The sequence below is a fragment of the Dipteris shenzhenensis genome, chromosome 10, assembly GCF_047967505.1.
Source record: "Dipteris shenzhenensis isolate YYH24624 ecotype China chromosome 10, Dip_SZ_1.0, whole genome shotgun sequence".
Taxonomy (NCBI): Eukaryota; Viridiplantae; Streptophyta; class Polypodiopsida; order Gleicheniales; family Dipteridaceae; genus Dipteris; species Dipteris shenzhenensis.
In genome coordinates, this window is record NC_141605.1 from 39,987,387 (window position 1) to 40,011,587 (window position 24,201).

At 43.0% G+C, this 24,201-nt stretch overlaps 1 protein-coding gene across 1 annotated transcript; it reads right to left on the bottom strand.

Annotated features, from left to right (window-relative positions):
* Nucleotides 1-16,881: 16,881 nt before the first annotated feature.
* On the bottom strand, nt 16,882-19,118 carry LOC147897817 (2-hydroxyisoflavanone dehydratase-like). Its single transcript, XM_087380125.1, has 3 exons — nt 18,078-19,118; nt 17,109-17,246; nt 16,882-17,016 (listed from the first exon to the last, which is right to left on the bottom strand). Exons 1-3 carry the CDS (start codon nt 19,104-19,106, stop codon nt 16,882-16,884), a joined length of 1,302 nt encoding a protein of 433 aa, XP_087236251.1. The 5' UTR covers nt 19,107-19,118.
* Nucleotides 19,119-24,201: the final 5,083 nt, after the last annotated feature.

A 24,201-nucleotide genomic window follows, 5' to 3' on the forward strand; every position in this document is an offset into this window, starting at 1 on the left:
TACGAGAACTAAGTAATGTTGACGGGCGAGTACGACTTGTTGTCCCCTTCGTTTGGTCCTTCACCCTCTTGATCCACTTTCTCCTTGATTAGAAGCTAGACTACCCTTTGACTTTAGCCAGAGCACTCACCTTTGATCTCAGTTGGATGTTAGTTTCAAGGTTCAACATTGGATAACCTAAAGGAATTTTAATCTCTAAATGAATTTCTTTGAACCATATTTCTTCACATAGATCCATTATACTTTGCTTCTATTCTGTTGATAAGATCACACTTGGTTGCTTGTTCCTTTTTCCCTGTTAAGGTTATTGATTCAAGACTAAAGAAATTAGAAATTATACATCATTTATCATTGATATTAGTAGTCTTATTAGCATTCATATATAAAAAGCATTTGAGATCTAATAGCCTATCGTGTTTGAGATTTTGAGATATCTAATATTTTTCTTTTCTACATGAAGATGACTCATCCTGTGACTTTGCATAAATTACCTTAGCACCTAATTAAATAAGTGATATTTGACCTTGTGGTTATCACATACTATTGAGAGTCTACATCAAGAGATTTTTAATGAGTTGGTATCTTTATGTTAGATTTTGTGGGAGTTGTTAGTGGCTTATGATCGTGAAAATGAGAAACTTTAAGACTTTCTAGGTGTATTTCCCCTATGTCAACATGATTCCAAACCTATGATGATGAGATCATCAACATATAGCAAGAACCATGTCTTGTCCTATATTCTTGAAGCATAGTGAAAGATATGAGTCCAATAATTAAAAATCCATTTTGTTCCATGCATGTCGAGCATGTCTTAATCCATATAATGATTTTCACAATTTGCAAACTTTGTTTTCCATTCTATTGACACAGTATCTTTACTTGGCCAGCACTAGGACGTTTTTTCAAATTCTGAAATCCTGTGCTTCCACATGGCACAATGTACACCCTTAGATTTTTAAATTCTAAAAGCCCATGAAAAGCTGAGTAAAAAGCCAACTGCGTAAAAAGCCAAGGCAAAACCTTTAAATATAGGTGAAACAGACGAACCTAAGCCAAAAACAACGTAGATTATCACGGGCTTTGGCAGAGGCAGTAGAGTGTGCTGTTCTGGCTCTTCTTTCACGTTTGGTGCGACTTCTCTGGCGAGCTGCAACAAAAACAACGTAAGAGTGCACCTTCAAAGCCCACTCGCGAACTTTCGGCTCCTTATCAAGTGGCGTGTATGCCTCAGCTCCGGCTTCGTAGAAGTAATCGTTAATGAATTTTTGAAATGTTTCTGCATCAGACATCGGCCTTAAAGCATAGAAATTTCTTGGCCGGTGTTTCTCCCGTCGATCGATATCTGTTTGCCGCCTCCTCTATGCTCACAAACTCTTGCGCCCTCTTCGCCTCCGCTCGTGCCTTCCTCTCCTGCGCCACCCTATGAAGTTCTGCCAAATCGTTTCTCATCTTCTCCACTATTGCCACCCTCTTCCTTTCCAGCACCTCCTGCACCAAACCTGGAACTGTTACCCGCAATTCCCCTACGTTTAGAGCATGTTGAAGACCCCAATCACACGAGATCTTACCTGGTTTTGCGTCATCTTTGCTTCTGCCACTGCCTGCTTTGCGCTTTCCATGCTACGTTTAGAGCACGTTGAAGACCCCAATCACACGAGATCTTACCTGGTTTTGCATCATCTTTGTTTCTGCCACTGCCTGCTTTGTGCTTTCCCATGCATGGACTTTGCCGAGAGCCTTTTCGTACCCGATGTCCCAAAGAAACAAGGGGTGGAACGATAGTCTACTTGTCAAATCTCTACGAAAGCATACCACGCCTTGGAAATCGCATTCAATTTGCGGCTCCCATTGTTCCAATGAAGCAATATTCTTTCGTCTCTTCTATTGCATTTGTCGAGAGCGAGATCAAACTCAGTTATTGTTAGTGCCGACTTTTTCCTTCTCTTCCCACGCTGCAATGTAGGCATTAGCCTTCTCCCGATCGACATGAACAAGAGCTATATTTGCAAATGCTGTGTGAGAGCTTAAATACTGCTTAAAACCAACAGCGAAGTTGAGAAAAAAATCGAAATAGACCTGTGCTCATTCCTGGCCTGTTGAACTCTCCATCGTAGGTGGTTCTGTGGGCAGGCGACGTAGTGCTAACGACCATGGTTTCGGAGGAAGGTTAATGTTCAGCAAGTGGTGGACTGATTGCTTAGTGTAACTCTAAAGTTTGTATCGAAGATTGGTGGCCTGATTGCTTAGTGTGACTCTGCAGTTTGTATCGAAGATTTGGAAGGCAAGCTATATAATGATGCACACGGAAGTGGAAGACATGATTATGAGGACTTCCGTCAAGGGGGTAGTAGTAGGACACCGCGGATGTTACTTGCCAATCCATGTAGGGAATACCTGTTTCGTAGACAACCATTCCGCAGCGAATTGGGAATCTTGCTATAGAAATTCCGCAGCTCCCCCTGGTAGCACTGGAATCATAGGATGCTGTTGTTGCACAAGAGATTACAGGAGACGTGATCTTCTCCACTGGGCGATTGGGCACAGACGTCAGCCAATGCTTTTCCTTCTCCTCTGATCGCGTATGGCCGAAAGGGCAAGCTTGTTGCGGATCAATGTCTGCTTTTGTAATGGAACCCAAGCCTCTATCCTCTTAATGCTGCTACCAGGCAGGGAAAGCGAGAGAGACGTAGGAGGATCAGTGCTTCAGCTTGACGCTTCCGTTGCTTGTTTTGCCCATACGACGAGAATGCGGAGGGCCTTGGCACCAGCTTCATCTGGCAGTAGAGAGTGAGTCTTGCAAGAGTTTTTAAAGGTTGACAGGGTTTTAAAGTTGTTCCGAAAGCGGAACAACGATGGTAGAACTGCGCTGATGCGACCCTCTGAGTTTTCGTGTGATGCTAATCTCTCAAATTTCCTTTGGTTCTCGAACGTCACAATTCGATGGCATCACCCTTGTTCAATTGCTTGGCCTTTGCATTTCAATCAGATGCTATGCATTCGAACCTCTTGGAGACATTATATGGATAGCTGCGTTCCACCGTGATAGCTCTCAAAATCCCCTCATCTGGGTCGACCTGCCTCGATCCACGCCTTGGAACTGCCTCCACCCATAGATATGACACCCCATTGTCTGTGCGGTATCCAAAATTCAGCACCCTGAGCTTTGGCACCTGTGTTTGAGGCCTTCCTCTTGCCTCTGCTGAGCGGTGTTCGTGCCACTCCTAGTTGATTATTTGGGCACGGGATTGTCCCAACCTTGTGTAATCTGAGACTCTCAAAACAAGCTGCTGCTTGTTTGCATTGATTTTGTGTAAGCGACATGTTTGACGGGTATCTTTGACTCTCTGTCGTAGTCTCTCATGCATCGTTCACAGTATTTCTACGTCCGTCTGCTTGAAATATCCCACATGTATTCTGCAGACCTAACTCCTTTCTTTGTTATCTCCATAGCGCCCATAGCTTTTTCAGGAGCCTTCCCAACCAATAGATTCTTCACTGATTCATCCACGTTCACCTCCTCTGTTGTGCTCATTCCCTGATTCATCCACTCTGTTGTGCTTCTTGAGTAGTGACAGAATCTTTGGTGACCTCTTCAGCCTTAATTGCTTTGGTCTCCATCTCTTTCTTCAACTCTATCGTCAGATCTTTGAAGGCACGGACTTTAGCGAGAGCCCTTCAACCTCCTCTGTTGTGCTCATTCCCTGATTCATACACTCTGTTGTGCTTCTTGAGTAGTGACAGAATCTTCGGTGACCTCTTCAGCCTTAATCGCTTTGGTCTCCATCTCTTTCTTCGACTCTATTGTCAGATCTTTGAAGCCATGGGACTTTAGCGAGAGCCCTTCAACCTCTCCTCAACCAAGGCGAGGAGATGGCTACTTGTCGGATCACCGAGGTCACAAAAGAGGGTGTGCGGCCAAGCAACGGGTTGGCTCAACAGCATGTAGATACCCTGAGCCCTTCTTCGTGAGCACCCGCGGAGGTTAGTGGAAATTGAACTCACAATTTCCAATCAATAGTGCATATAGGTCGATAGACAAAAGTACCAAAACGCTGATGAGAAATTTTGACATTCTCTAGGTCGCTACAAGCTCGCAGCATTGACAAATAATTACTAAAGGAACTAAGCCTCCAAGAGATAGATATCAGCACACGGACGATGTCTAACGTTGGATTGTGTATAGCTTTTCTGCTTGACTTTATCATCTTTAGGAAATTGCACATATGCTAACAAACATATCCAAACATGCTGAACACGAGGAATGCATATTGACTAATCATGATTGTTTTTCAGATTCCAATACTCCAGCAAAGAAATAGGCCACTTGTCGTCGAGCTATGGACGTCAGAAAGGATACTCCACGTAAGTACAATGTACGGTCATTTCAATTCTGAAATGTTTCTGCACCGTCTGTTGCTCTGGTCCGCATTAATGCGCTACACCTCCAACACTGGAGGTGACTATTCGAAACGGGGGGATGGCACGTTCCCCTATGATATATAATTTTTGGAGAGACATGTGCCGGCTCTCCACCATACATTACGTATGGTTTTTTTTTTTTTAACTCCTCATCTTGAGCACGCACACTTCTTCGCACATTCTGTTTCTGCAAGGGAACATTACATTTGCTTGGTTCGACCAACATACTAATCATGTCTGCAACACTTCTGTTTTCGAGATGTTTGCAGCCTCCAAACGAGTGTCTTCTCCTAAAGGTACGCACAACAAAATGTATTTGCTTGATTCAAGTTATTTTATCAATTCTTTCACCTTCTAAAGATAGAGGTTCAGTCCATTTTGTTTTTCCTGTTGCGTTTAGACAAAATCACGTGAGTGAAATTGTAGCAAAGTTTCGGATGGTTTTTATTATTAATCCATGTAGGTTTTTAAACCCGAACATAAGACATCGATTCATGTCACGATGTAGAAATGACCACCGGAAACTCCTTCGAACATGACCATTCGTCAACGCTCAGAGCAGCCAGAGATCGAGCTATTCAACTTGATATAACATCAAGAAAGATGTCCTTGAGGCCAGCTACGTCATCGTGGTTGACCATCGCAGATAGATACAAGCAATGGGTTAGTAATTGCGCGGCTATTTTCTCTAGCCTTCAAATCTGCGGTGTCTGTGGCATAACCACGCTAGTGTCTGCAAACCAAAGGATCGTTTCTTCGCAAGGCATAGGGATCTCAAGCCACAGCGCCGCACTCGGAAACATGATACTTTTGGATGCCTGCGAGAATATGGGCATGCAAGTGACTTACTGGAAATGCCAAAGCTGCACACGAGATGCCCAGTGGAGCAGATACATTGTGCGGTTGATGCCACAGTACTCTCGGCAGTTGCTTAAAACAAACCACCTCCACACGCAACTGCTAAGCATCATAGATGTATCCATTTCAGTTACCACGACTGCAAATGCGATTGCTCGTGGCACACTCGATCGAAGGTCACTTCTAGACAATCCTCTGATATCTTGGCGAAACGTCCCACTAAGCTCAGCTCAAGAAATCGTGACGAACGAGCTGTCAGGTGTGCTCGCATACAACATCGAGAACAATCCAATATTGCGCAAGTACAATTCTTTAGCAGAGCGTGCGGACATCAAGATGGGTATGTGCATCTTGAGTCCTCAAACCATTGCAGGTATCTTGGAACTACACGATGAGACAGCTCCCTTCGAGTTAATGTCAATAGCGGAATCTCAGCCTGAGCTCCTGCTTTTGCAAAACATGGTGGACCGTGCGAACCGTCACGCCTTTGATGCAAGGGACAAGCATGAGTTTGCCTCCATACAGCTACGGGGTACAGAAATGCTTTCAGAGAGGGTCGCTTCATTCCACGTCGACGGAGTAGCAGCAGCTGGCAGTGCGTGCGTTGACATAACCATGGAGTCAGCAGTGTTCCCCTTCCTGTTCCCTTTCGGACGGGGCTACTATGATGGCTGCATACAATTCAGCAACTATGTGAAAATGAGAATATGCACCTTATTCTCTATCTACACGCTCTACAAGCCGTACCTGTTGATCATGTTCCAGTTAAAACAGGCAGTGATGATTGCCAATTCAAGCAACTCTACATGCTTGCAACGAGACATCGACCAATATAGGAAAGCCAACCCTGCCACGACCGATGAAGATGCAATGAGACACGTGCTTCGCTACAGCATGCCATCAACAATGCCGGGGTCCCCATCGTGGCATCGACGGCAACTGAAGGACCTCATAACAATGGTCGATGCTTGGGGCCTCCCAGATTTCTTTCTGACATTCACTGCAGACGAGGTCACCGATACACGGTGGCAAGAAATTAATGTGATCGAGAGCATCGCAACGCATTATAATGCGCAATTCACTTGGAAGGACTGTCCTGTTGAATGCGTGGCACTTTTCCATGCACGCTTCCACATGTTCGTGCGCAAGCATTTGCTTTCATCCGACGGTCTTCTTGGCCGAATACAACACCATGTCGTTCGTTATGAGATACAAAACAGGGGCTCCCTACACGCCCATGTCATATTGTGGGTCCACCATGATGACCGTCAGCGAATTGCAAATGAGATTGCAGCTTACGTCCCCAGGGACGAGGCCCTGGATCCTCGAAACACAAGGCTGCGAGAACTAGTTCTCAGGAAGCAATCGCATGTATGCAGGAAAGCGTGCTACGTCAGACCGTCACACCACAGTTGCAAGCACGGCTTCCCTTTCGCAACACAGCCAGAATATGAACCCATCCTCGACCCTCTAACGCAACGTTGGTTGTATTACCGGCCGGGACATGAGCACCGAAACGTCGTCCCCTACCACCCTTCCATGTTACTGTTGTGGGGTGCGCACATGAACATACAGCGGGTGACAAACTCTTCAATCTCTCACTACCTCCTCAAGTACGCGATGAAATCTGAACCAATGGGCAAACTGAACATCCGTTCAGAAGACGCCTCACGTTTGGGGTTGCAACATCTCGACGAGGTAAAGCTGAAACTCATCGCCGCGAGCCTCCTATCAAAACCAACCTCTCCAACAGAGGCCGCGCTAAACTACATGCAGATACCAACAATCACAAGGAGCGAGACCGTTCACTATGTCGACTCCTCGCCACCATCTCTAAGACAACACATCGTCTCGCGAAACAACAACGTCACCCTGCACCCGGTCGACATATACTGCGGGAGACCGAGCGTCATCGAGGAGAGCACGTTCTACAATTACCATAGGCAATATGTGATACGAAAGCCCAAGGAAACGCAACGTGGAACGATCGGTCTTGACCTCTTCGGCAACAGGATCGCAAAATGTGAGCGAGTAGTCAGATTCACTGACTACCACCCTGGACATCAACCAGAGGGGTACTTCTACAACTTGCTCTTGCGAAAACTCAGCTTCAGGAATGAAACGGAGCTCATATCACCTGCCAACACAGCTGGATCCTACTTTGTTGAATGCCAAATGCGCGGCCTCATATTGAGCAACGAGGACCTCGAGATGTATGTGACCGAATACACGCAAAGGAACTTGCTAGCGACTGACCACACGGACCAGTTGATCAATATGATATTGCAAAAGGTTGCGATCATCCGAGACTGCCTGATGGAAGCGCCTAACATCGACCAGCAAACCGTCGAGGGGCCAACACGCGCGAGGATGTTGCAAAAAATGGCCGAGTTTCGCACCGTCGCCAATGCCGCATTGACAGTAGAACAACAAAGAGTCTTCGAAAGCCTGGCTTCAACAAGCTCGGGGCTACACGTTGTCTATGGAACACCAGGTAGCGGCAAAAGCTTCTTGATACGGTACTATGTTTCACATCTGGTAGCGCAAAACAAAACGGCAATACTCTGTGCATCAACAGGGGCGGCTGCGACGCGGCTGAGCGGGATTGCAACCACTGTACACTACCAATTCAAGATCCCTGTGCGCAGCAGTCAATATCCACTGAACATCCATGAGACGGATGAGCGACACCTCGCAATCAAGGAAGCCAACGCGATCATCATTGACGAGATGTCCATGCTAACAAGGATGACTTTCGATCTCGTGGTAAGACAAATCGTCAATGTCACTAATGGCACATTGCATGAGCCATTCAGACACAAAATGCTGATAATTTTTGGTGACCTGGCACAATTACCGCCAGTCTGCAAACACCGCGAGGATCTCTGCGAGCCGTGCCACATCACGTCCTCCGCGCACTGGCCTGCAGCGAAAATGTACCACATGCAATTCTCGGTGCGACATGCACGAGACATGCCGTTCCTCGCATTCTTGCATACCATAAGACTCAGGACGCCCACAACTGACGAGATTTTCGACTGTTTGGGGCAGTGCATTGTCGACAAGGAAGGTGCATGCCACTTCATCGATGCCGAAACAACCATCATTTGCACACACAGAGTCGATGTCGCTACCTTCAACGATGAGCTTGTGGAGAAATTCAACACTCCCGAGACGATTGTGCATGTTCAAATACACAGTAACGCCGCGAGCGAACCAGCTCTCAAAGAATGGTTGGAGGACAAAAGCTTCAACGAGATAGGAAAAATTTGCGTGGGGGCGAAGGCAATGATAACGGAAAACATCGACCTCGCAATAGGTGCCGCAAATGGAGCAATGTGCAAAATCAAGAGCATCAATGCAACTAGCAGGGGGGAAATCAACGGTATCACTGTCGTCGTGGACACAACAGCGGCCGTGCTCACATTACGACGCTCGAAGCATCAGCGAAAGGCAATAAATGGAAAATGGTTCCACAAGTCCACATTTCCACTGACCCTAGCATACGCTATCACGGGACACAAATCCTAAGGCGCAACCATATCCAACAAAGCGCTGCTCATATTCCGAGGAGTGTTTGCCCCTGGCCTGGCATACGTGATGTTGTCCAGAGTGACTGAGAGAACGAGGCTACGCATACTACATTACCCACATCCAGACATATTCAGACCAATTCCACGAGAGTGCTCACAGCCGACAACACAACCACGCGCATAAAGGTATTCACTACCAGAGATTGAAAAAGGCAGAGGCAAGTCATGAATATGTTGCGTCAAACATGCGTGCAAGGAAAATGGTTTTAATATCTTGTCTGTTGTCGAGAACAGGTGCAGAGAATCATAAAGCTCGGGACATTGCAGCATAAGACATGGACGCAGACAAGGTAAATTCCACCAGCATGAAAGAATCTTTTTTTCTTGAAGATTTAAAAAGACGGCTCATTTGAAAAGATGGTGTAATAAGTCGTGCCTGCAAGCAGCTATTTGCGCTAACGCGAAGGCAACAAAACCTCCACCAGCAAAGAGGAGGTTCTTCCTAACCACAAAGCAATTCCGGCTAGCAAACAATGCAGGAGAACGTCCGGGAGCTTACATCAACGGCTTCAACACGTATGCGGAACTACGCGACTTCATTGACAACTGCAATAGGCGTTTGCCAGCTAAAAGAGAGCCGGGAGGCTTGAGATTCGCAAATGGTGCGTAATGCTTCCGAAAATTAAAAAAAACCGCAACAGTTGAGAAACAGAATTAACGAGTTGCAAGAACAACATACTCATCCTGGATTGCACTTCTCCTGCAGGACTCCTTAAAGAGATCCTTGTCGAGCTTGACATTGAGTTCGATGAGACCGATAGGATGATGGAAAGTTTGGAGGGGCAAAAGCTACTAGACACGAAGACGAAAGGGATCACAGCGTATGCGTGTGAGCTGCTGCATTACGGGTACAACGTATCCTTGGAGTTGCTGAGGGACACGACGCGCGATCAAGCAACGGCTATACTCGAACAATTCATGGAACAATTTGGAGGGACGCACGACGCGACGCACCCGGTGACGACAATGGAGAAGCTTACGTATATTTTCGATAGGGACTTATACGAGGAGCGCTTCGGTATTGGAAACGATCCTTTCACGGCAACAGAGAAAAACCAGGGCAAGTAAATAAATGCATTCTATTATGGACGTCAAACGAAAAAAAAAAGACCGAAAACCTCGATGACTAACGTAATTGTCAATGTTTACGCAGGTACGACATTGAAAGACGCGAGCCTCGAGATGAAGGAGGAGCCTCCACTGAAGCGCCCACGCAAGGGAATCGCGCGAGCCTCGTCGTCTACTGCATCAAGTGCAAGTCCAACAACAGAAAGTACATAGGGAGCACGACGGACCTGCCGCGGAGGATCAAACAGCACAATAAAAAACCACCGACGAAAATGAAAGAGGACTTGCAACATTACAAGCCCTTCGAAGAAAATTTCGAAATCAAAGTTTTGGAAACAACAGACACCGTAGACAAAGCACGAACTTTAGAGCAGTACTACATAAGGAGCCACAACACAGTAGGTCCATTAGGTTACAACACGCTCGAGGGCCATCCGGCCAGAGCGCGGAAGTACTATTTCCTAAAGCGTAGGAACATAATTTGACCCAAAAAATAAACATTTGTGCCTTCGAAAAAAGGGATCCAATGAAGTTGCAAATGGTGCTGGAACTTTTGTCGTACATGCAATGCAGCTTTGGGTTTGGATTTTTGTCACAGTTGCATGCTTCTGGCTCAATTTCGTTTTGATTTATTATTTATACATTTCTGAAATACATCTCCTCGTCGTTCGCTCGAAGTGGAATGACAATAGATTTGCTTACAATGCAAAGAATAGGAATTTGTCTTTCTCTGAAAAAAAGAAAAACTACGTTTTATTGTCGACATGAACAACATCTCTAAAAAAGGTTGCATGCAATTGAACATCAATCTTCTGCATCATTTCTGACAACGTGACTCATGTGAACCTCAACAAGATAGCAAAAGAGAGAAGTATTCATCAAGAGCCCAGCTGGCCAAGCACTCTAGTTTTGGTTGTGTCTTGTGGATCTCTTCATCAAAAAAAGCATTCATTTTATATACTGGTCTTGCTAGTAGAATAGTCAAACTAAGAAGTTAAGGCAATCAATGTTTTAAATGTATTTAGTTTTAATTCGTGAGAGTCACTCTTCTTATTTTCTTCCATATCCTTGCATATAACCTTTGGCAATCTTTCCACTTATGAACTATTCCTTCTTAATGAAGCTTGATTCTATATATCCATTTGCAACCAATAACTTTTTTTGCTTCAAATAAATCCATCAATGAAAATGTTAAATATTTCATGAGAGCATTATAGTCATCATCCATTTTGGAAATTACATTGAACCTCTAGAGGATGTAGGTTCTTTGATTTCCATGACCTCGGTCATAAATGCAAGGTCACTTCTATTAGTCCATATTTTGGTCTCTTCTCTCTTTGTGGAGCATCTTCTTGATTGAGCATCTCAAATTTCTTTCATTCTTCAATGGTTCTTGTTGTTGTGTCTTGAGCTTTCAATTTGCCTCTACTTTGTGTTGTCATAGTGGATTGAACATTTTTTACTTTCCGACAATGCAATTATCAAAATAGTACCGCAATTGTTGCTACACATTACATGATAACATCTCTAGAGATATCAATTTTCACGATTAAGAACGTACGCTTTGGACTCTTCACTATAGTCTATGAATATGCATATTATGGACTTGACATCAAGTTTGTTTTTGGGTTTATCTAGAATGTGAGGATATGCAAGTGAGCCAAATAATCTCAAATGATTAGCGAAAGATTTGACACTTGTGATATCCTTTATAGGAGCAGCACGTTGCAAAAATGTATCAGCACCTTTATTCATCAAATAGGTTGTTGGAAGATTGTAACCTTAGCTCATCAAATAGATTGTTGCCAAGTAACATGTCTTTATCCATCATATAGAAAGTTGTTGTAAATGCTTCATTTTAATAAGATTTCAAAACTTTCTTTTCATTTGTAGTCTCCTCCATTGTCACATCAAAGGGCTTTGATGTGCTTGCGAGTTTATTTTTCAACAATGTCTTTAAGAATTTTGCAAATTTCAAAGGATTTTGATGTACTTGCTATTTTACTTTTCAACAAGATCTTTGAGCTTTTTAAAAGATTTTGTGCATATGAATTTAATAGATCCAAGTCTTTTTAGAGCAGTCATGTTTTAAGTTGGTGAAGTCTAAGGCAAAAGCTCAATAATTTTGTTAATACGTAACCCCAAATGTATTAGAATGAATAATTTAGAGAATATCTATAATCCTAGACAAGCATATAATGGAAATGGTTTTCATCACACATACATCAACCTTGTATAGCCTCATGGCTATTCCTAACACGCTGTTGTCATCATTTGATCTTTGGCACACACACAGTTCTTCCACCGTGACTTGATTCACAGAGTTCTTGGGTACTCACATCTACACAGTTGAATCGTGCTTATTGTTTTGACAGGGCATATCGGAGTATTGCAACTAGATAGTTCAGTCTAAGCCCCAAAGCGGCAGCTTGAGCATAAGCCCCATTGTGACAACTCACACACAATGTTCTCATGGATAGACACGTTCGACTATCCACAAGTAAGCCTCTAGCACACAACGTTAGATAGTCTCCAGCATCGTGCTATTCAGTCACATCATATTGGTGATACACCAATTATGACTCCGAAGGAGATACGTAGCAAGAGTTCAATAGTAGTTTACAACAAGTCAATCCTTGGTATAAGACTCTCACATTTGTAGCAGCATGCAGAGATACATGCCACAATGCATCCAATTCCACAGGTGATTTCATTCCAACATCCATCACTGATGCTTTCACCTTTGACATGGAGCATCTCATATCCTTGCACACAATTTCCACCAACAATGATCAACAGATCATTCATTAAAACACTAAACCATCGGCTCACTTATGTTGTATTGGATCACTTGGATCAATGATCACCAATTCTCACATCATACCCAACATGAGGATATATATGCACTAGTGCAATCGTACCCCAATCCTCACATTACCAAGTTTGGCCACAAAGTAGCGTGGGGAACCTCAGTATTCTAGGATGCACTATGGCTTTCGTTTACAATCCGTACTTTTAGACAAATTAGTGGGTCAATCCAAAACTTCAGATGTATGCCGACATCAACATTCACACCTCATATGTCTCAAGGAGATCTTATATATTTTCAATTGTATTTCAAGCTTCTAGGCTCATATTGGACCTAACAATATAAAGACCAATCACCTTCGTGTCCAAATTGTCCGATAGAGCAGCTCCACAGTCTATATCGACTTGTAAAATAATAAGCTTTAACATGTTCAACTTCGACTCATACATGCAATCACTCAGGCAATCATCTTTTAATCCACCAGTCTCTTTGATCCAAGTGGACTTTATTTGTTTCATTCTTCCGTCATCCCTTCGACCTATTTTGTGGGTTTTACTCCCAAAGGAGAAGGATGATCCACAACTTAAGAAATACACGTTATGTACAAGATCTATTACGTTTTACTCATTATACAGACTTCCACTACGAAGTCACTGTGTTCAAACATGCAAACACTACTATCATTTTTTCAATCTTTCTTTGGTTGCGCTATCATATGTGCCAAACATAAACCAAAAAAAGATCTTGTGCATGCACCCTCTACTTACCCAACGCTACTTAAGAGGGTGTCTTAACGATGGTGTAAATTACACAATAGATATAGGGCATAGAGTCAAACCTCTAATCCTTATACTAAAGGATTCATGTATATATTCATGTTTATGTTCAATACAAAATAGTGTAGATAGTGTACAATTATCTATCTTGTGCACTCCCCCCCCCCCCCTTCAATCCTCTATCTGCTTATGCATGTAAAGTAGTTAGTAAGTCTTCTCTTGATGATTCACAAAAGAAGGACCATTAATATATGTGAATCTCTTCTATTCTCATGCATATGTGAAATTCAACAATAAGATAGCTTGAATTTCATACTTGGAGATCTAGATCTCTATATTTTGACAAAGTATAAAAATCAAAATACTTGTCCCACACTAAATTATGTATGCAAATCTTGAGATGTGTGTGGGGCACTCCCTTGGGGGATGTTGCACAATGGAAGTTATTAACTACCAAGCCCTCCTTGATGACCGCATAGCCATGTGAAATCCCAATTTCATGTACGGTTTCAAATCAAAGGTGGTAGTAGTAATAGAAACAAGAAAAAGAATACTATTTGGGTTAAGCTGAACGAAAGAAATGCAAGGTTTCACTACACCTCCTTTAAACCCCTTTTGTTTGTCTTTGGTCCATGGAACTAATGAAAAAGGAGGAAAATAAAAATTAAGCTTTTTGAAAATTGTCCAAAAGAACCTCACTTGCCAACAAGCTAGGTTTGGTTGTTTACCTCCTCACCCTCTTTCTTTTTGTAACACAATGATTTTTGGGCCTGCCACAATCAACCCCAAAACATGTTTGGACTCTGCTTGGCCTCCAGAAAGGCCCTGAATGTTCTCCTCCCCCTTCTTTAAAGTTAAATACAATAATACAAACAAATAAAGTAAATTAGGGGGGAGAGGAGGATAAGGGAAAACAAGAGAGGCATGCACTTCCCCCTCACTTGCTTTCCAAAGATGCAAAGATACTTCCAAACAATGCATAGATTTCCTCTTCCTACCTCTTGCTCCCACTCCTTTATGTACATGCGTGCACACGCATGCGTACATGTGCATGTGCATATGTACAATGCAGGAAGGGGAGGGAGGAACAAAAGCAATAAGATATTTTGAGGAAGAAGAAGTCTTAAAAAGACGTCTCTCTCTCTCTCTCTCTCTCTCTCTCTCTCTCTCTCTCTCCCCCCCCCTGGCTCCTCTCTATGTGTGAGGACCTACCAAGCTTTTAGAAATATGCCGAGTGTGCTTTTGGTTTAGCTTGAACGACCCACTTCATTGTAGTTAAGCAAGGCACCTTACTGCTACAATGTGCACCTTTGAGCTTATATCTAGATGAATCCAGGAACATGCCCAAACTCGTCCACCTTTTAGCTTATAGTGATTTTATACAAGGACAATGTTCACAAGATTGCCACATTTCATAAAATAAGGCAAATCGGCACTGGTTTTCATCCTGCCTCGTGGCTTTTGAAGGCTCTGTTCGATTGCATAATTGTTGGGCCATATTGTGTCCTGTCTATACGAGGGCTACAGTCCCTCCCCTTCCTGTTTAGGCCAACTCGAGGTCTGTAGGGGCCGCAAACTGGCTGACCCAACTGCTTGCTGGCTGACCTCATATAATGGCGAGATCTGGCCAACCAGGCCAACCTTCCCGGCTGACCAGATCTGACCAACCAGCCCGCCAGCCCTTGGACGCCCATAATGGACAGCCCCATGAGTTGGCATAGTCCATAGCAATCCATTTGAACTGTTCAGCGCTACCTGAGAGGTCCAAATTAAAGCTCTCAGGTAGGGCTGGACAGTTCACATGGATTGCTATGCACTATGGGGCTGTCCATCAAGAGAGAAAGAAAGGATGCCACATGGACAGCACATGAGCTGCCATGTGGGCAGCAAGCGCACAAAGAAAACAGGCTGCCATGTGGGCAGCATAGAGAAGTGTGTACCTGGATGGAGCTGGAGGCTGCAATCAGCATCAGAAAGCTGCACAGACAGCAGAGCCAATCGGAAATGATCTGGTGGTCAGAGCTGAGCGGGAGCACCCTCCAGACACGTGGCAGACAGGCACATGTGACACGTGGAGCTGCTGGAGCTGTTGGTGCACTTGTGTGGGCCTGGACAAGCCTGGAACAGATGCGACTGGAGCTGGTACAGGCTGCACAGATGTACTGACAGGTGACACCTCTGTACGGAGCTGTACGGGTGCCTGGAGCAAGGCTGTTGTAGGTGCAGCAGGGCTGGAGAAGGTTCAGCAGACAGGCGGGGTACCAGGAGCAGATATGCAACTGTCTGTAGTGGAGTTGGGGCCAGGGAAATGACCTGGGGCAGGGTTGCCACATGGCCAGGCAGGTCAGCAAAAGGCTGACGGACCCAGTTGGCTTTCACAGACTGGGGGGTCGGTCCGTTACCAGACCTAGTTGACTATTTGCTTGCTTGTTGACTGGGTTTCCAGCCGTATAAAAAGTCCCCCTTGGCTGGCATTTGGTACATTGTTGGAGTTCAGAATTTTGGGCATTTCTGGCCACTTCGGGGAGCAGTCCAGCCCACTATTGGATGTTCAGGACAGGCGATTTGCAGCAGGAAGAGTCCTCCGGTTCTTGCAGGCTTCATAAGCACACGAAGGGGCAGATCTACTCAGCGTAGAAGAGCTGAATCGTGATGCACAGAAGCAGGAAAGAAGACAACAGTCAGGATGTGCCTCAGTTTGGGCTGCATTCAGAGCAGCAAGGGAGGTGAAGGATCCACAGCAAGCACTACCTTGGAATTGGCTGTCCAGAGAACCAGTAGGGACGGGTGATTGTGGGGCACCATGATATTGGACCAGATTTTGCTTTGTACTTTGATGACACAAATGATGATAGTAGTGATGTGGAGGGTCATATTGATGTTATGTTATGACTCTATATTGGTGTTCTTATGGCTATGTAGCATGGGTGTTGCTGCTCGTTTAGTAGCTCCACCCTTTCAGTTTGTTTGTATCAGGTTTTTCACATTCGCATAGACCCATCTATCTTTCGAAGACTTTAATACTCTCTCTCTCTCTCTCTCTCCGCATTCATAGGGAGATACATCCAGAGGCAAATCGAATACCTCCTTTGTAACCGCTGATGGACACAAGCCTGCTGCTACAGCAGTTGCACGGCTGTATTTTGCACTATTTGCTTTTCCTTTAGTAAGCCCGGTAAAGCATTTCGGATTACCTCTCATGTTTCATGACTTGTACTATCTCATAGGCTATTTTGTTCTAATAAACCTTCTGTCTTTCTCCTTAGATGCATAGGCATTTTGGTCTTTTAAAGAAGTTGACAAACCTTTCTCCTCTCCCTATTGCTCACTCTCTTTCTCTGAACGAATTTGTGTGCAATTACATGGTCAGATATAGCTGTTTTACTGCCGTCACAAATGTTGCAAAGGAAGGAGATGTCAGGTCATCACCACCATCCACAAGCAGTTTCACTTTTTCAGCCTTCCAATTGGAGCTCTGTAAAAAATTGATTACCTGGTCTTCCACAACAAGTAAATCATCAACATTGGGCAGACGCTAGGCTTGTTCACACCAGTAATAGCAAATACATAGGTGAAGAGTAAAACGTTGTGATCCTCAGCCTTCTCCACACCTCCATAGGAGAGAACGTTTGGTGAGTCAGGAAAAATCTTTCCATTCATCAACCAGTTCCGTACTTCTTCCTGATGATGAAAGTTGACTTGAAACTCAATTGGAGCATGTTCCTGTGATCATTATGGACAATTACTCCTCCACGCAGAGGAAAGCACACAGTAAGAAGCATCCAGGTGGTCAGTAGCTCTTTTCCATCTTTGTCCTCATGATTCATTCAAATTCACCAATATAACTGAGCACTTTAACGTGCCATCAGTGGTAAAGTAATAACTATATAAAAGTTATTTTACTTTTAGTGGTAACAAAAGTATAGATGTTATAGTGGTAAAGCCCACACGGTCCTCATGACAAGTCCCCTTTTGGAAATCCAGCCCACCTCGTGCCTCACACCTATTTATAAGAACCAAGCCACAAAATAATGTGCCATGCACTTAGCTTTTTTAAGGTGGTGAACGATTAAGGATAGATTAATTGTTATGTCCCACTACTCAACAAATGGGGAATTCAGACTGAGCATTGTGTTCCCCCGCACCTAGATAAATCACCATTGTGTGACATAATCTAGGTGTTTTGGGATACATCATTGTGTTGAAAGACCAAAAGACAATAAAAATGCAAAAGGACAAGGCATTAGGAAAGGAGACATCATAAGCATTTATCCTATAATCATCATAGAGTCCTGAACAATAATTGAAGCACAAACGTTGCCACATTCATAATAGAATGCCCGAACTATAAAAGGTGTAGCTAGCATGACATCCTCAGTCACTTCCTCTACCTCACGTATAAACATATGCTGTATCATTCGCAGGCATGCAATTATTCTAAGGCCTTTATGCAGAATCTCAGTTAGCACTTATAGAGCAGGTTCCATAAAAAATCGACCAAAAAATCATGGCAAATGCCAAAAATTGTGTGGTTGCGCTGTTAGCTTACTCCACCTTCTGAAGCTTCTGCATGAACTCGATCAGTTTGTCTTCTCTCGCCTCTGCAGCGACCGAGTTGGGTTGACGAAGATGGAAGCAATGCCCCTCACCTTCTGTTACGAACAATTCTACATCCTTCCCCGCCTCCTTGAGTGCATGGAAGTACTCCAGTCCTCCTTCATACAGCAGATCTCGATCCGCTACTGTTACTAGAGCCGGTGGCAAGGGTATCTCAGAAAAGCTGGGCGAATCTGGATGCAGACAGTAGATGACAGGGTCGCCAAACTTAGCGCCAACCGGAAGCGAAAGCCTCAAACTCGTTGCGACGAGCTCCGGACTGAGCCAGGGGTCAGTGGAAGGTTTCATTGCAGGGAGCGTGTTTCCAAAGAGCCCAATATCAAGGAACATCAAGCCACGGATTTTGAGAGGACCCAAATCCTGTAAGGAGGAGCGGAGGGCAACAAAGTGGAGGATGGTAGCTCCAGCGCTCTCTCCAGTGCAGAAGACGCGGGAGGGGTCAGCGAACTGGAGGAGCCAGGGGTGAGCAGAGGGGGGAGGGAGGCAGAATTGGAGACGAAGCCAGGAAAGGGCATCAAAGCAATCGAGATACTGGGTGGGCAAGCGGTGCTCGGGGGCGAGACGGTAGGAGACAGAGATCCAAATGGAATTGGATTTTGCAGCCATGCGAGAACAGAAGAGATGAAAAGGAGGATCAGAGGGGCTTCCCATGCACATGGCACCGCCATGGAAGTGAAGCACCAAGGGCACGGCCACAGGACTGGCTGAGGAGCAGATGGGTGGCAGGAAGATCCTCGCCCACGTCCCAGATGCCGGGTTGATCTCCACGTCTTTCGAGACAACTACTCGTCGGCGGTCGCCTGTTTCACCGGTTTCTTCCCCGCTTGAGGCAGTGATTGCAGCATTTGGCTGCGGCCAACGCTCGATCGAACCATCGGCGTAGAGCGTCACGATGCCTGGGATCTCCTCCACTACCACTTTCTCCATCTCCTTCCCTTCTTCCTTCCCCTTCCTTTCACCATTCATAGCTTCCTCCTTTTCAAGAGTCTTCTGTCATGCAGCGGGGATGAGGGGACTTAAATAGCTTCCTCCTTTCCAAGAGTCTTCTGTCATGCAGGGGGGATGAGGGGACTTCAATAGCTTCCTCCTTTCCAAGAGTCTTATGTCATGCAGAGGGATGAGGGGTCTTAAAGATGGCTTTTTCACATGCTTTTCCCATGATATTTTGGAAGTTGTTCCCTTGGTGCATGGCATAACAATCCAAGGGAAAAGGAGAGAGGGCAAGTCACATCAAAAGTAGAAGTGGCACATCAATGGTTACTCTGTGTGTGTGCGTACACGCATCTTGAGGTCTAGAGCATGGAGTGCATGGTCCTTCCTATTTCCCACAAGTTTTCCCCTCTATTTTCCAGGGTGCATGAGGGTATTTCCCACAAGTTTCCCCTCTATTTTCCACGGTGCATGAGGGAAATACTTATTTCCCCTCTTTTTCCCGTTCTTTGACATAAGACCCTTTCACATCCTTCACATTTTAGCTCCCTCACCTATTCTCTTCTCACATTATTTCATTCTCATTACATGCTCCTCTCTTACCTCTTACATGGAAATGAAAATTTCTAAATTTTCATTCTCTTTCTCGGTACTACGAAAATCTACTTAACCCAAATAAAGTTGTTCTCTGAGCTTTTAGAACTTCGGATGCAGTTTGTTCGCAATATTCAATAATTGTGCCATTAGAAATCTACAACATTATTTGTGTAATTGTTGTAAATGGTAGTTTGGAATAAATCATTTTAGTACATGTACTTCTCTAAGTTTGGAATCCATTTATTTTCACCAATTGTAGTTAGAAAGAAAACATGTATCTTTCTATGTGATTGCAAAAAGGTGTATTTTGAAGTGGAGCTAAATGATCAAAATGAAGATGAGAGGGCAAGTTGTGGCAACTTCACAGTCTTGATGTTGGAAATTCTTTGCTCCAAAATTTCCCTCCCTTTTCAAAACCATTAGTAAGTAGTCAGATGCTCTAGAGCTTGTAAGGCATTTTTTCCAAGTGAGGTTTAACCCCAAAAAGGTAACAGTGAAGAATAGGAGGAGAATAGGAGAGAGTAGCAAGCCCCAATCAAACATTCACCTTGGTTGAAAAGCTTCTAAGAGTGGGGCAATATTCAAAGGAAAAATCTTAAGCAAGTATGGCAATCTCTTGATCTAGAATGTTAGCTAACAAAAGAACTTGAAGTTTGATTTGGTAGATTGTAAAAGAGATGGATGAATTACTTTGTGAATATGAGAGACGCATTTCTCAAATTTGAGAAGAAGCTTGACAAAAGGGGAATGCATTAGAATCATAAATTTATCTCTTTTGCAATAAACACATAAAAAGTGATGGAGAAACTGATGAATACACTTTTGTTCGACATGTGGCAACAAGACACTAGCCTTTGGTATAAAACCTCTGTTTAGCAATAGAGGTTTAAAATTTGAACATATTATTATTAACATATTATAAAAGTGTGTAGGGATTAAAATTACATGCATCCATCATGAAATTTCAATCCCAAGCATCAGATTTGTTGCATGTCTATAAAAGTTGAATGCAAATTTGATCCTCGAGATCAAACTTGCATGCAGCTAGAATGCATGCAATTGCGATCTCTGGGATAAAAATTCTTCCCAAATGATAATCTTGAGCATCGGATTTCGAAACAAAGCTTGAAAAATAAGAAAACTTTAAATATTCACAACTTTAATCTTGTAAGTCAAAATCTAGCCATGTAGCATATCAAATCATTGTCAAGGCATAGGCTAGCTATTGATACTATTGGTGTGACCCACGTGTCACTTTGAAACATTGAAAAACACCAACTTTAAAAATTTTACTATAGAAGTCATTTTGACATATTAGATGCAATCATTAGTGTGCATGCCGATTACAAGCGGCGGCCATAGTCAAAATGCATTGTACCAGACAAAATTGCAACATCATGTCTACTAGCATTGCAAGATGCATTTTTATAGTTCTTCTCACGGTGGAGTCTTGCACTATTGGCACTATGTCATTATGTAAACTAAACTTGCACTACGGTCAACATCTTGACCTATTTATATGTAATAATCTACTAGTATTTAGTTATTACCACACACTGATATTAGGTTATCAATGGGATATTTAATTTCTTGTATATTACATGATGTCTGATGATATAAGTCACAATTTGGGAGCTTACACGTAAGTTTTACCACCTATTTGGGAGTGTTATATGGAATTTCTCTCCTCTTTTGTCTTTGGACTAGAGTGGAGGGTGCCTGGAGTGTGGGAAGGCATCATGGCTATCTTCTTATCTTTATTATTTTTGTGATGCATATTGTTTTTTAGCGTAGTCCATGTCTTTGGATTGGAAGGAGATAAATGCATCATGGCTGTCTCCTTTATGTTGCTTTTTTGTTGAATGTTGAGGAATAAATCCATGGTGCTATGTCTGTTCATATAGGACAGTTTCTTTCGTTTGTGTAAAGGTAGTCTATTTCATTGTGTCTCTTATTATTTAGTCTTCAAATTGGAAGGGGGAGCAAATGTATCATAGTTACCTTCTTATATATTTTTGATGTCGAGATGATAGTCCATATGTTACCATTTGGTTTTTCAACTATGGAATAAGAGCACATTGTGCTTACCGTCCTATATTGTGAAAGATAAGATGACAGCTCATGGCATTGCTATTCTTTAGTCTTTAAACCAAGCGATGGAATGGCATCTCTTTTATGGGAGAAGTCCTAGTCTTGTTTGATTTTTGTTAGGGCCTAGATGTAGGGATTGAAGATGAATTTAGATGTCAGAAGCTTTGAAGGATATTAGGTATGATGGGAACATTGAAGGATATCAACTATGAAATTAGATGGGGTAAGCTTTAAAAGATATCGGGTATGATGGAACATGTCATCACTCATGAATGTTGAATTCTAGATTGTAATTTAAAGATTTTAAATCCAACATAAACTTGTTTTATAAAAGTGATTTATTTGTTTGTTTGATTAGCGTGTGTATGTACTATATCTATAGGACTACAGGTTGCAATATTGTAGGTATGAGAACGACTACAATAATAGACATATACGTGCATTGCAACATTAGCTATTTAGGACTCATATTGCAATGATATAGGTATGAGCATTAATTGCAACAAGATGACCATACGCTAAAACTATAAAAATTGAGATGGCAATGGCATATGCATCCATTATGATGACAAAACTATGCTTGTGAAGAAGTAGCGTAGCAACAAATTGCTTAGAATTATAAGATTGCATTACACACATTCAACTATTCTCTTAGAGTCTTGCATTGCACATCATTATAAAATGCTTATTCTGATTAGATGAGTGCATGATACATTAAAAATGGTACATGAAAAACATCCATTGTTTATGTTTTGATATTGTTGACTCAAAACCTAGGTTGTAAAAATGCCCTTGCAACTTGATCAAATTGTTTGCAATTATAGTGTGTCAAAAAGACAGGAGTAGGTGTGTGATGCGGCCATCACTTATGGTTAGTAAAGCTAAGCTCAATGCTCAAACAAATTCCTCTTAAACAACTTACACTAGATTTTATGACAATGATAATATCTATTTCTTTGACAATCAATGTTGAGATTTTAAGGTTAAAGATTGGGATAGGTACCATATGTGGGCAAGAGCTAAGTTGATTGGATAGATGGAGTATATTATGCATGTTGCAAGGTAATCAAATGGGATGCAATACATTGGGGTGCTTTGCAAAGTGTACAAAAGTGATCTATCACCTATTTTAGAGAGGATACAACCATCCATGCTTCATTATTGGAACTCTAATTGGTAATAGCGCAAGACCAAGATTCATTAAACTACTACTAAAGACCAAATAATAGAGCGATCAACAAATAGGTCTTGCCAAAACCTACTTGTCCTGTGATAGGAACATCATTAGTTTCTCTATATTCAAAGACTTGAAGTAGATTTGAAGTAGCTCATGCAAATCTACTTCAAGTCTTTGAATATAGAGAAAGTAATGATGTTCATATCGCACAGCAAGTAGGTTTTGTAATTACAATGCTTTGGTCACTTCAGAGATGATGAATAAATTTCAAAGGTAAAAAGCTTGGCGATGGAGAATGTGAGACCACATAAAAGGCTTCCATTTTTAAGTACTTCAATTACATGAGCATGTTCAATATATAGGCAAGCACTTTCATGAACAATATGACAAGGCACTTGATGAGATGTTACATGAGTTGGCTAATTCAAATAGCATCCAATGTTGGCATGTTCCTTGGGCAAAACTCAAAATCTAGACATTTTGGATTATTATGATTTTAAATGAGTCAACTAATTCAGTTTAGTACCCAGTATCAAGGCATCTTCCTTGGCAAAAAATTAAGATGAAGTTATGATGTTTAACTAATAATAATTACATGCTTTTAGATGATGGAATGTTAGATGTTTGGCTATGCCAATTCATGCATGCATGTATGCATGCACATGTGCATGTGCATTAGAGTATTCATGTGTGTGTCTATGCACACATGCGTGCGTGCGTGTGTGTGTGTGTGGGTGGGTGTGGGTGTGGGTGTGGGTGTGTGTGTGTGTGTGTGTGTGTGTGTGTGTGTGTGTGCGCGCGTGTGTGCATGCATGCATACGTGTGTGCCAGAGAGAGAGAGAGAGAGAGAGAGAGAGAGAGAGAGAGGGAGGAAGGGAGGGAGGGAGGGAGAGGGAGAGGGAGAGGGAGGCAAAGAAGAAGAAGAAGAAGAAGAAGAAGAAGAAGAAGGTGTCAAGGAGCTCAAAGGATTTGTGCACAAACCAGACTAAAAATAGCAGTATGGAATTGTAATGGCACATTATGGTCTAACCCAAGAGGTTTCTTGGAGACATATATTTGACAGAGATATGATCTTCTACACCAAAATGTACGAGAGTCTAGAGCAAGGGCTGCCCACAATAGCTGGATACACATGGGAGTCAGTTCACAAAAGGGAGTTGAGGAGAGGTAGAGAAGTATGAGGCTCTGGGGGGTGGTTGTCCTTTTCAGATCACAATCGATACCACTCATATCTAAGATTTGGAGAGAGGAGCATGCATGACACAT

Excerpts from the sequence above, each read along its gene's own strand:
- LOC147897817 (XM_087380125.1), bottom strand. The coding sequence starts at position 19,106 with ATGAATGGTGAAAGGAAGGGGAAGGAAGAAGGGAAGGAGATGGAGAAA. Across the intron at positions 17,247-18,077 it reads TCATGCAGAAGCTTCAGAAG|GAACATGCTCCAATTGAGTT; the intron begins GTGGAGTAAGCT and ends TAATGATCACAG. Across the intron at positions 17,017-17,108 it reads AGAAGGCTGAGGATCACAAC|GTAATCAATTTTTTACAGAG; the intron begins GTTTTACTCTTC and ends GTGGAAGACCAG.